Below are 13448 nucleotides of genomic sequence, written 5' to 3' on the forward strand. Positions count from 1 at the left end.
TGAGTGATGGGCTGGGAGCAGGATGGCGTGGGGAGAAGCACTTGGGTTCAAAGTCAGGGACACATTAGGACAAAGCCATGAAACCACACACACGGTGGCAGCACAGGGCCAGCAGCGTGCGCATGCACACACACACACACACACACACACGCACGCACGAGCCACAGCGGACACTCACCTCTCAAAGATGAAGCGTATGGCCACCAGGGCCAGTGCCAGGGGCAGGGCCACCAGCATGTCCTGGGGGTGGGCGTAGACCAGGCCATCTCGGTCCTCCAGGTCAGCCCATGAGCTGTTCGGTGGTAGCCAGAACCTGTCCTGCCACAGCCACTCATTCAGGCCAGACCACATCCTGTGGACAGACGGTCCAGTTAGTGGGCAGGTGAGCACGCAGGTGGCTGGAGCTGGAGGGCCCCCCACCCGGCCCTTGTTCCCCCGGCGCCTGGCAACCTGAGTTTATTACAGCCAGTGTTAAGGACTGACTTGGGCTGTGTGTCCTCAAGCAAATGACCTGACTTCTCTGAACCTCAAGTTCATCTGTAAAACGGGCAGTAATAGCCACCTGTCAGCCCAGCCTGCTCAGGCACACCAAGTGCTTAGCCTGGTGCCTGCTGATCCTTAACAACACAGCTCATAACAGTAGTTACTATTCCGTACTTTACAGACAAGAAAACTGTGGCTAGAAGTCAAGGGAGAGGCTGACTGGAGTCATTACCTCAAGCTCTTAAGTGTCCCAGGAATGTTTCCCGCCATTGTGGGAAGGTGCTCTGATGCAGCCCAAAGATGAAGGATTTAGGGAAATCTGCAATTCCCTCCCTAGCCATCCTCCGCAACACGCAACACGAACTCCTCAGGAGGTGCGAATGTCAGCTATCTCGCTGGCTTGGGCAGCAGCAGGGTAAAAGAGCCAACCGCAAGACCAAGCTTCTCAAATAACACAGCAGCAACCAAGGTGAGCCAGCTTTCCATCAAGAGCTGCAGGGGAGCAGCCCCTACCTGCAGAGCCCAGCTGTCCTGAGTAGCCACACAGCTTCTCCCTTTCTTGAGATCTTAAGACAAGTGCCCAGAACCCCCACCATAACCCACCAGAACCCCCACGCTGATCCTCGCTCAGAATGTTTGTTCACTCATTTGTCCATACGTCCGTCCATCCGTCCATCCATCCATCCATCCATCCACCCATCCATCCATCTACCTACCCACAAGATATTCTCTGACTGACTTATACATGCCAACCCAGGCTGGGTGTTGGGGTCACAGCAAGGAAAAAAGCAGACACATTCCTGTCTCCATGGAGCTCCCAGCCCAGCAGGGTAGGCAGCCAATATGCAAATAAACAGATTCATAGATAAATGAAATAACCTCAATGTGATGGGGCCTGGCAGAAAATAAATAGGGTGACCAAGGTAGGGCTCTCTAAGGAGAAACCATCTCAGCTGAGACCTAGAGATGAGAAGGACCTGGGTTTACACAGAGGAGGGGTGTGGTGGTACAGAGGGGCTTTCCAGAGACCCAAAGCAGCATGTGCAAAGGCCCTGAGGCAGCAATGAGATAGAGAGCAAGAGGGTCAGTGAAGAAGCCTGTGTGGCTGGAGGGGAAGATAGAGAGGTGAAAGCAGGGAGGGGACTGGGCAGGTCGTGCAGGGCCCGTGGGCTGTGGGAAAGAATGTAGATGGTTTCCCCCAACGCTTTATGAGAAAAATCTTCAAACTTGCAGAAAGGTAGAAAGAGTTACAATGAACATCTATGTGCCCACTGTTAGATTCTACCATTCACATCCTGCCATTTTCTTCATTACACTTGCCCATGCTCCATCCCTTTCTCTATCCAGCCATTAGTCCATCTGATTTTTCTGGATGCATTTCAAAAGCAGCAGCAGACACCAAGCCACAGCATTTCACAGTATCCCTATGTATTTCAGCATGCGGATCATAACTTGGGTTCGACATGTGCTTATGGATTTTCTTTTTCTTTCAAGATAAATTTTACTAGAGCAAAATGCATCAATCGGAAGTGGAGAGTCGCTGAGTTTTGGCAAATGGCCATACCTGTGTAACCCAACCTTCCACCACAAACATTCTTGTTTTTCCACAAAGTTCTGTCATACGCTTTGCCAGTGAATCTTCATCTCCACTGTCCTAAGGTCACCTCTGTCCCAGTTTTTTTCCATCTGTACTGGGGGGAGTCTGTCAGATGGATGGAAGGGCCCCGAGGAGCAGGCTGTTTTATTTGTTCTAGAACTTCACATAAATTTATGGACGCACAGACTCCATCGTCACGCCTGGCTGCTTTCACCGAGTCGTGTTTTTAAGACTCACCCATGTTGCATCTACCAGTAGCTTCTTTCCTTTTTAATACGGAATCGTGGGCACCGTACGAATATACCACAGTTGATTACCATTCGCTCGTTGATGGGTGTTTGGGATGCTTCCAGTCTGGGATAATTATGAGCAAAGCTGTTATGAACATTTGCGTCTGAATAGTGTGTGAACGGAAGTTTTCACGTCTCCTGAAGTTAAACACGGCCACGTCGTGTGTTTAACTTTATAAGCGACTGCCAAACTGTTTTCCGGGATGGCTGCACCAATTTACACTCCTGCCCGTGGAGTCTGGGGGTTCTGTGCTTGTGGTTTTATTTTAGGCAAGGTGGCAAGTCATGGGGTGTTAGTTGCCATGCAGGAAGCGGCCTATAGGAGGCCAGATGGGGCGCTGTGGGCTGTCCAGATGAGGTGGGTGGGGTGGAAAGAAGGAGACATTTCCAGAGAGATTTTAGAGGCAGAGCCCCCAAGAGTTGAACACCCTCAAGAAAGGAGCCAGAAGAAAAGCAGGCACATACAGTTCCATTTATGTCAAGTTCAACGCCAGGCAAAACAAATGATGCTTGTGTTGGCTTCCTGTGGCTGCTGTACAGTTACCACAGATTTCATGGCTTAAAACATTACAGATTTATTCTCTTACAGTTCTGAGGGTCAGAAGTCTGAAACGGATCTCGACAGGCTAACGTCGGTGTGTCGGCAGGGCTGCTGCGATCCTTCTGGAAGCTCTCGGAGAGAATGTGTTTCTGTGCCTCTTCCAGCTTCTAGAGGTGCCTGCATTTCTTGGCTCGTGGCCTCTTCCTCCGTCTTCAAAGAGAGAGCAGCACAGCATCTTCAAATTTCTCTGACCCTCCTGCCTCCTTCTTACAAGGAACCCTGTGATTACTTTGGGACCCCCAGGTAATCCAGGGTCATTGCCCACCTCATGGTCAGCCTGTTAGCAACCTTAATTCCACAGGCAAACTCAATTCCCCTTTGCCATGACAAGTAACATATTCCCAGGCCTCAGGATTAGGATGTGGACATCTTTCAGGGGCATTATTCTGCCGGCTACATTGCTGGCTGTCGGGACAGTGGTTGCTCTTAGGGTAAGGTAGTGACCGGAGAGGCCATGAGATCTCGGCTGCTGAGGCCTGGAAGTTTCTGTCCTGATCTGGGTGCCGTTTTGATTGAGATAATTCACTGAGTTGTGCATCTATGATGTGGGGCCTTTTCTCTGTGCAAATTAAAATGTCTACAATTTAAAAAGTCTGCGATTCAGATTTCAGTTCTGACATGTGGGTTTTCTCCCCAAACCTACAAGCAATTCTCTGACACCAGCTGGATGTCCTATAATTCAGCTCAATTCTGACACTATCTATCTGGAGACAATGGCAGATATCACAGGTTGAGGACTCCAACCCACAAGACCGCTCCGCACCCCCACCCCACCCCCTGCTCCCTACTTCAGACACAGTCACCCGGGCTTTTGACCAACTTGCTACAGAATGGAGTTTCCCACCAACCTCCTCTTGGGTTTGATGAATTTGCCGGAGCATCTCAAAGAACTCAGAGAAACAGTTTACTCACTATCAGTATATTATAAAGAACACAACTCAGGAGCAGCCAGATGGAAGAGATGCATAAGGCCAGGTGCAGGGAAGGGTGCAGAGCTGCCACGCCCTCTCCGGCGACCTGTCTCCCTGAATCTTCAGGTGTTCACAACCTGGGAGCTCACCGAACCTTGTCCCTTTGGGTTTTCACAGAGGCTTCATTATATGGTCATGACTGATTGATTATATCATTAGCTATTGGACTGAGTCTACCTCCAGCCCCTCTCCCCTCCCTGGAGGTCCTGCGGTAGGACTGAAAGTTCCAAACCCCTGGTCACAGGATTGGGTCCCCTGACAGTCAGCCCCATCCTTAGGGGACCAAGGGGGGACTTTCCCAGAGTCACCTCATTACCATAACGAAAGACATCTTTATCACACTCTCAATTCCCATGGCTTTAGGAGCTGTGCCAGGACAGGGAACAAAGACCAAGTTTGTATTTCTCATTTTCAATCACAATATCACAAGTCAAAGACAGAAAAAAGGAAAATTAGAGTCTGAGGAACTGGGTGAACCAGGTGGGGTGAGAGGATCTGGGGCAGGAGTGGGGTTCAGTGTTGAACAAAACAAGCACGGGGGCCTCAGATGTCCCCATGGTCACATGGAAGGGACAGGAGCTCCGTGGGCCTGGGTGGGGCTGGGGGAAGGCCCGGGCAGGACTGGGCAGTGTGTGGCTGATGTTTAAACCCAAGGGGATGGATGGAATCTCCGGGGAGGGGGAAGCAGCCCCCCGACCACACTGGGGGAATCCGGCATTTAGGCATCCGTGAGTAATTAGCGGTGGCAACTGCCACTGGACACCTGGTGGGGGAGGAGCACTAGACGGCAGCAGCTTGGCAAAGGTCAAGGATGTGTGGCAGTGGCTGGTTTAGACCCACGAGGCTCAGGCGGCCCAGACAGAACAGGCAGATGGACAGGAACACGCAGGTGGTCGATCTCTCTGTCTTCACCAACAGGCAAGGCTGGCTTGATTACGTGCATCCACTGGGCATCTGGGTACATGCCCAGCCTGGCCTTCCCCGACCCACCGCAGGGCATCTCCAGCCTCCTCCTCAGGGGCCCTCCCACCCATCAGACAGACCTACCCCCGAGTGCCGGTGGAAGTGGGCTGGGAGTCCAGATCCCCAGCCCCATGTTCTCCCCTGCCCCAAAGGTGCCCAGACCAGACCAGGGTCCATTGAAGACGTGGTGCCTGCAAGTCACGATGAGACAAGGGACAAGGGAGAATACATAAGAAGAATGGCAGCTTGTAATCTCGGGCCTCTGCCGATGTCCCCAGCCTCAGAGCCCACCATTCATTGCCTGACACTCTGCTCCCACCACACTGTATGATTTCACACACAGCAGCCTTTACAAGTGCTGTCCTCTGCCTGGAGCGCCCATCTGCTATTTATCGCCCCACGCTGGGTGGTGAGGACACAGAATGGTGGGAAAGCAGGCAAGAACTCTGCCCCCGCAGGCTTACCCATCTTCTCTGTCTGGCTGGCAATCTCCCACGCGTCCTTTAAAACCCAGTTCAGTTGTTGCTTCCTCCTGAAGGCACCTCCGGATTGCCCCCACCTTGGATCCACTTAAAGCACCTCCCTGAGCCCTGCCTCACTCACTCTGCCGTTGGGAGCTGGCCACGCAGTCCTTTTGGAGGCGGTGAGGGGTGGAGAAGGGCACACGACCAGCCGTGAATCTTAGTCCCCTTGGCTGAAGCAGGCCCAGCCCCTTCTGGCCCCCAAGTCATTTTGGAACAGCACTTGCCAACCCAGGGAGCCCTCCGAGGGGGCTTCAGACAGACGCCTCCTGCCCTGGCTGCAGAGGTCTCGGCCCTGGAGGTTCTACCTTCTCTCTAAGCCGTGTTTGTCTCTCCCCACACCCGCTTCGCCCCTTGATAAAGAAGAGGGGAAGCAGAGGGCTGGAGTCGCAGCTCCGGTGCTCCCGGTCCTGGGCGCCTCAATTTTTTCCCCCACCTGTGGGTGGGACAGGCTCAGGAGCAGATGTAACCATCCATGGCCAGCGGGGTCCCAGCTTCTCCTGCACCCCTGAACCTCCCAGACGCCCTCTCCCCGAGGGACCGGAGGAAGTGGGGCCCAGGGTGTCATGCCTCCTCGATCTGCATGATTTGGACCCCAGCTCCTCTGCCTTCCTGGGCCTCGGCCATCCCGGCTGAAAAATGGGTACAGCCAGACCTCCTGCTTCACCAGGAGGCTGGGCAGTTCGCAAACACTGGCAGACGAGATTCCTGTCCCACCTGTTCACCCATCATGCGACCTCAGGCAAGTGATCCAGTTGCATCATGCCTCAGTTTCCTCATCTTAAAATGGGAATAACAATAGGCTTTCCTCATCTTAAAATGGGAATAACAATGACTGGAATGGTGCCTGGGGCGAGTGAGCACTAGGTGGTTTACTTACTTGCCGTCAGCGGCACTGAGGAGAGGGGAGGGCTGGGGAAGGTTTGGAAAGGAGGGCTGCGGGCCTGTGGCAGGTTCTGGGCGCTTCGTCCCAAAACATCCCTGGGCCTCTGCACAGGCACCTCCCCTTAGAGCTGGAGCTAATGAGCTCAGGCTGGGTTCAGCCAGGGCCACTGGGTTCACTTGGAGAATCACTCAGCGGGCGGCTGGACCAACCTGACCAGCCAGAGCCTTCATTCCCGTCATCCCATGCACACACCCGTCCCCCGCCCCCCGCGGCCTGCCCTATCTCCCAGCCCAACTGCATCTTGAAGCCCCTTTGGCTTTATTCCCAGCCCCGCCCCTGCCACCTGGAGCCAGACTCTGATAATCCTTCTTAGCAGCTAAAAATATCCCCAGATTAGGGGAGACAGAGAGATTAGGGCTTCCTGCTAACAGGAAGAGGGGGAGCAGAGGATCCCTGGCCCACACTAGGGGTCTGAATGAGCACACCTGGTCCCTATTATTCTCCTGAACCCCCAAACATCCCAGTATCGCCCAGCAGAGCAGGACTGTGAACACAGGTTTATTTTGTTTTATTTACAATCAAGCTAGAAACGCAGGGCTTGCCAGGCTGTGAAAAAGGAAATAGATTCAGACTCCAGATGTCCAGGCCCAGTTGAAGGACAGAGAGATGGATGGGGACGGACACACTCACACACAGCCACCCGGCCCTGCAGCCTGGCCCGCTGCCTGGGGTCACCTGACTCCTGCGGCTGGAGGCCCAGGGAAAGAACACATGATGTGCTAAGTCCATAACCATGGCTGCTCCTGCACTGGGCCCTGGCTGTCCCCGGCTCCTCCATTGTGGGCCTCTCTGAGCAGGGTCCCCAAAGGGTGCTGATGACTAGAGCTGCAGCCAGTCCAGGAGACACTACCATGCCGCTCCCTGCACAGACTGGAAGAAGGGCCCCAAGTTCAGGGCTCTGCCTCACCCCAGCCCCACCCCCCATATCTGGACACACTCCTGCCCTCCACACGCCCCTCTCCCCAGCAGCTCGATTCACTGCTGTGGCTACTTGGTGGGCTTCTAACCCACCAAGCTCATTCCTGCCCTGGGGGCCTCTGCATGAGCTGTCCCCGCCCACAGCTGTGTTGGTCTGCCTCATCATGCACACCTCAGCTCACTTGTCACTTCCTCAGAGAAGCCTTCTCAGCTTGCTACTAAAGAAGCCACCACATTATTACATCTTCTTACCCTCTTTCGTTCCTTCAGCCCTGTCATGCCAGTTGATCTGTTTTCTTACTTACCTGTTTGTCTGCCTCACCGCAAGGCAGAAGCCGCACAGAGGCATGAATGTTGTTTTAGTCACTGCTGTGTCCTCAGACAGGTCGTGGCACAACATTATGCGCCAACTAAACACTAAGTGGATGAATGAGTGGGTAGAACACACATTCTCACAGGTGGGTGGATGTGAAGACTTGAGCTCAGGTAGTCGAACTTTCTAGCAAAAGAGACCACTTTCTTTAACAGGCAAGGTCAACTTGATACCTGTGAAGTAGGTCCACTGTCTCCCTAGAAACTGGGGAGCCTGAGGCTCAAAGCCAGAAGCCACTGGACACAGGTCACTCAGCTAGCAATGGAGGGGGCCAGGGCTAGAAGTTCCATGGGGGTCGGGGGGTTCTGCTCTGTTCCACCAGGGGAAAGAGGGCTCCCCAGGCCTGCCTCTTCCTGTTGAGGTTTCCCCAGGGAGCAAGCTCTTCCCCACTGCCCTCAGGCTCAGGAGTCTGGGTGAGCCAAGCTGGGTCCCCTGGTATCCCCAGCCCATTGGCCAACCTCCTCATCATAGCTGCCCCTTCCACTCCCTTGGCTATACCTTCTCAGACCGCCCTTGGCAATGCCCTCCACCCCTCAAATGGAACCACGAACACTGGGGCCACAAGGGTTGCTCTGCAGCTGCCCATCAGCTGTGCCTTAGGGCTGGCTGCGGGGCCTGCCTTTCTGGCATCTGCTCCCTCCCTCCCACAGCTCCATTCAGGACCCCCTCTATCCCACACCCAGGTCCTAGGATTCCCAAGAGCCGCCCCCAGGTCCGGCCTCCAGGCCTTTGCATTTTGCGAAATGCCTCTGCCCCCTTCACTGGGCCGGTTCCTACTAGGCTTTCAAGACCCAGATCAGATTAAGCTCCCTACTTCAGAGGCTTTCTCTGCCTTTCCCGCCCTCTGCAGAGCCTTAAGAGCTTTTTTCCAGCCCAGGCCGGCCCCAGGGTGCTTAGAGAGCTAGCTGGCTCTCAGTCTCTCCCAAACAGTGAGGGCCAGGAAGAGACTTTTGGGGTCCCCAGCATCACCTAGTATGGGTGGGTGTTGGGGGGGTCAGTTAGGGAGGTTTAAAAGACTGAGGGAGAAAACCAGCTCCCTGGGAGTTTAAGGGGGAAATGGGCAGTCCCCAGCCCCAAAGGCGGGCGGGGGCAGGGGCACCAGGACCTGACCGATATCTGCACAAGGATGGATCAGGCGTACAGGTGGGGGGTGCAAGGGGAGCTCACTTGGACTATTACAATTTAAAAAGACGACACGGTTTTATTGAGGTATCACTGACACACACAAAAAAATCGCATGTTCAAAGCGTGTGATTCAATGCATTTTGATGCGTGCACAGCCACGAAATCATCATCTCAGTCAAGATGCTGAACAGAGTTACCCATTGAATGACATGGGTTTGAGCCATGCGGGTCCACTGTATACGTGGATTTTTTTTCATCTTGTAAACATGATGTAAAATTGATGGTGTAGATAAATATGTACAGTATGGTAACTGTATTTTTTTTCTTCCTAATGATTTTCTTAACATTTTCTTTCCCCTAGCTTACTTTCCTGTAAAAATACAGTATAGAATACATAGAACATACAAAATACGTGTTCATCGACCGTTCATGTTATCGGTAAAACTTCTGGTCGACAGCAGGCTGTTAGTTAAGTTTTGGGGGGGTCAAAAGTTATAGGCGTATTTTGAAATGCACGTGGGGTCTGCGCCCCTAACCCCTGCGTTGGTCAGGTGTCACCTGCATGTCCGTCACTTCCTGAAGTTTCGTCGTGCCCCTTTCGGAGTCCCTCCCTCTCGCCCTTCCAGTGAAAACTGGAAGGAACTTTGATGTCCAGCATTGGGGGATCGGGAATCTCAGGATTCCATACGATGCACTAGTAGGTAAGAGTTTAAGAGGAGGAGGAAGCTGCATCATGGATGAAACTTGAGGACAATATGCTCGATGAAATGAGCCAGTTACAAAAAGACGAACACTACAGGGCTCAACCAAAGGAGGCCCCTAGAGGAGTCACATCCATAGAGACAGGAAGTAGAATGGTGGGTGCCGGGGGAGGGGGCTGGGGAGCTAGCGTTTAACGGGGACGGTTTCGGTTTCGCGAGATGAAAAGGTTGTGGGGATCGGCCGCACAACCATGTGAATATACTTAATGCTGAACTGTGCATTTAAACATGGCCGAGATGGTAAATTATTTTTCTAATTTAAAAAGTTACCAGAGGTGGGGGGAAGGGGAGGGAAAGCTATGCTCACTAACTTGGGAAGACCGCTTAAAGAAAAATAAAAACAAAACACAGAGAGACACTAATGGTCTGATATGTAATTTATGACATGGAAAACCACGGTGACGGCGGAGCCAGCTCGTCACAGCAGCCCTCTCGGGGATAACTGCAAACTCTGGGCCACATATAAAAAACAACTACAGTGGGACCTTGAATAACATCGTTTTGTTCAAAGTCATTTCGTTCGAACATTGACGAGATGCCGTAGGAACTTAACTCTGTTTATATCAATTAGACTGTAGTAAATTGGTTTCATTCGGTGTCATTTTGCTTCAAGTCACAGAACCGATCGAAGACATTAAGTAAGGATTCACTGCACCTGAACGTTCTGGCGCTGCGACGTCCAATGTGGTAGCCACCAGCCGAACATGTGGCTACTTACATTCCGATTAATTCAAATTAAATAAAATTTAAAATTCAGTTCCTCGGGCACGCCAGCAACATTTCTATACCCAACAGCTGCACGTGGCTTGTGGCTACCGTACCAGGCAGTGCAGATGGGAAACATATTTCCATCATGCAGAAAATTCTGCCAAGCATCACTACTGCTCGAGAGTGACCAGAAACACACAGGAATTAGATGTGAGTCTATACCTGGAGTAAAGGGAGAGCATGTGATGTTTTCCATTTTTTTACTGGGATTCACTGGAAATAGAAACGGGCTTGAAAAATGAGAAGACAGAGCCCAGAGAGATCACAACAGCCCAACAATGGATGGAACATGTAGGAAAAGAGACAAGGAAAATAAGCAGCTCCAAATTCTATACGAGAACTCCGTGTGAACACTCGAACCTTGTATGGGGCGGACTCCAAGCAGCCCAGGTCAGGCTAAAAGAAATAGAGATTTCCTCGGCCACCCAGCACAGGGGAAGTAGACTTTGGAGCTAGAGTCCAGAGGGGTTCGTGGCACCTGCCTCCATCCCCCTGACCCCCGCGCAGTGATGTCCTCCCTTTCTGCCCGCCAAGCCCATTCAGGCTTTTCACGACTCAGCTCTCCAGACGACACTTCCTCCAGGAACCTGCCGGGTGCCCCCACAATGGGTTAGGGGTTCTCCCCCTGGACTCTCTCACCCCCTTCCTCAGCACCCCTGGCACTGCCTCTGTTTCCCCTGACTTGAACACGACCCAGTTGAGACAGTGGCAAAGTGTGAACCTCAAGAGTCCACAGACCTATGGGATCTGTTCTGACTGGGTGGCCTTGGGCTAGCGGCGCCTTCTGTGAAACTGGGTCACCATCCTAGTGACTTCCAGTGTGGGGAGCCATGCTGCCCATGCATGTGAGTGAGTGCTGGTCGTCCTCTAGGGGATGGGGTGCAGAGAGAAGCTGCCCAGACTTCCAGGTTCTCAGCCTGGAGACCATGGCCAGTCTGTTTAAATCTCAGAAACATGGCGCTAACGCAATACTCAGTTGCCAGGCCTTCGTCCGGGCTGTTCCCTCCACCTGAGTCACCCCTCCCTTCACCCTTCAAGTAAGCATCTGGCCTGTCCCTGCTTCCAGCCTGGATCAGGGGCCTGGGGTCCCCCATTTAGCCCAGCTTATTCTGCCTCGTCACTGCCCAGGGACGTGTCTGTGTCTGTCGTGAACAGGGGTAGGGGTTCTGGGAGGGCAGTAAACAGTCAATTCCTGTTGGTGGTTGGCTCCGCTCCAGCCTCAGCTCAAATATTACCGCCTTGGGAACCAAGTCACATTGACACAAGTCATGGAGGATGCCTTGGCAAAACAAACAACGCTGCTGACAGTTACAAAGGGTGGTGATACAGACTGTGTTCGTAATAATAGAGAGATCCCTGTTTCTTAGTAAAGATCTACTCTGAACGAAGGTCAGTGGTACAAATATCCACACACTGGTAGTTTCTAAATATTCTGCAACCAATATCTAGGCAATATTTGAGCAATGTTTTATGCAAATGATTGATATACTTTTTGGATTTCCCAAGGTCCTGAGGCATAACCTTTTCACCTATTTTAACCGGCTATGCTCACTCAAGTCCTGGATGATCTATAACCGTCCACCTGTTTCAGCCTGTTTTAACCGTCCAAGGTTAAAACAGGTGGACGGTTATAGCTCTTTGGCTCACCCCGTCTCAGTGCAGAAGTCACTGCAAGCATCTCTTATTGTATCAAGTCAAGCACCAAGATTCTTGTTGTACCCCTGGAGAATGTTCTGGAAACCCTTAACCCTCAGAGCCAGCTTCAAACCTAGGAAAAACACATCAGGCTAGGAGGAGCGAGATCCTGCTCCCTGTGCTATTCAGGCAGGCTCAGATTGAACAAACACATCCTGGCTCCCAATCTCAGTACTTCTGGGGGCACACACATCCTCAATTTGGAAAGTGACTGGGGGGTTGAGGGGACAGTCCCTATCACGATGTCCTGTTTCAGAAGAACCTCTGATCAGGTTCTAGCATCCAAGAATCCAAAGTCTCTGAAGCCAGAGGGTTTGGGGCACACCTGAGTGGGCGGTGGGGGGTGGAGGGTAACCATGCCCTTTTCCGCATGGGTTGTGGGGAGGGGCAGCCGAGTCCGTTTTCCTCCACCTGGAAAAGGAGTGACAGCGGGCCGGTGGCAGGGCCATCCTCAAACCACACCTGTCTGGGTTTTTGCTGTTTGTCCTGAAGGCCCAGCCAGGCCCCTAACATCCCTGTGTCCCTTAGGGCTCCTGTCACCTCCCTGAGAACACCCTACTTTAACATCCACGTCTGTGCCCTCTCCAACCTGCCTGGCCTGCTGCCCAGTCACAACTGTCACTTCCTTCTCTCCCTCCCCCACCCCTGGGCCTTCACCCCCTCTGCCCGCATACCCCCCATCACTGCCCTCTCCCTGGCTCCTTCCTTCCACTCCCTCCGGGGAGCCTCCTAGGCCAGCGGAGCCCCACAGAGTACAGTGACAAGGGCGTGGTCTTCTCTCCTCTGCCAGCCCCCTTGGCCTTCAGGGTTCCAGGACATCAGAGCAGAATGACTGGTGCACACGAGGAAAAAGCACCAAAGCAACCTCGCTCCTGCAAACCACAAAGCAGTGGGGTGCAACAACTACTCACCCCCCAAGGAAGGACCCTCCTAGGGTGAGCTCTTGTTGGACTAGGGGGCCCCCAAGAGCCTCAGTCCTCTCATCTGCCCCTCACTCTCTTACTCACTCTATTCTAGTCACACTGGCTTCCTTGCTCTATCTCTAACACGCCAGGCCTGGTCCTGCCTCAGGGCCTTTGCACATGCTGGTCCTGCTGCCTGAAATGCTCTTCCTCCAGATGTCCACCTGGCTGGATCCTTCTCATCCTTCGGGTCTCATCCCCCTCCTCGCTATCAGTTCCACAGTAGGTGGGGAGGTGAGGAGTCTCATTTTGTTAACTGTTAGTCCCCAGTGCCTTCCAGTGTAGGCACTTCCTAAGTATATAGTGAATGAACTAATGACAGGAAGACAGGGATGGACAGGAGGTGGGGCCAAGCAGAGGGGTCCCCAGGGCATGGCTGGCAGGGGCTTGACCCCTCCTCAGATACACAGTAGTGGGAGCCTGGGGCAAAATATGGTTTCAAGAGGAGGTAGGGAGAGAGCCAAATTCCTTCTG

General features: G+C 52.9%; 1 protein-coding gene across 2 annotated transcripts in view; it reads right to left on the minus strand.

Annotated features, from left to right (window-relative positions):
- The window catches only part of CERS4 (ceramide synthase 4), a 23988-nt gene that overhangs the window by 7328 nt on the left and 3212 nt on the right, over positions 1-13448 (minus strand). Inside the window, exons 2-3 of one of the 2 annotated variants that reach the window (XM_015593488.2) lie at positions 2958-3121; positions 179-352 (exon numbers count right to left, since the gene is read on the minus strand). In XM_015593488.2, coding sequence (XP_015448974.1) covers positions 179-351 — 173 coding nt within the window. In that variant the 5' untranslated portion in view covers position 352; positions 2958-3121. The remainder of the gene's footprint in view (positions 1-178; positions 353-2957; positions 3122-13448) is intronic. The other variant, XM_006917219.3, reaches the window with a different exon arrangement.

Source organism: Pteropus alecto, unplaced genomic scaffold (genome assembly GCF_000325575.1).
Source record: "Pteropus alecto unplaced genomic scaffold, ASM32557v1 scaffold37, whole genome shotgun sequence".
In the NCBI taxonomy this organism is placed as follows: Eukaryota; Metazoa; Chordata; class Mammalia; order Chiroptera; family Pteropodidae; genus Pteropus; species Pteropus alecto.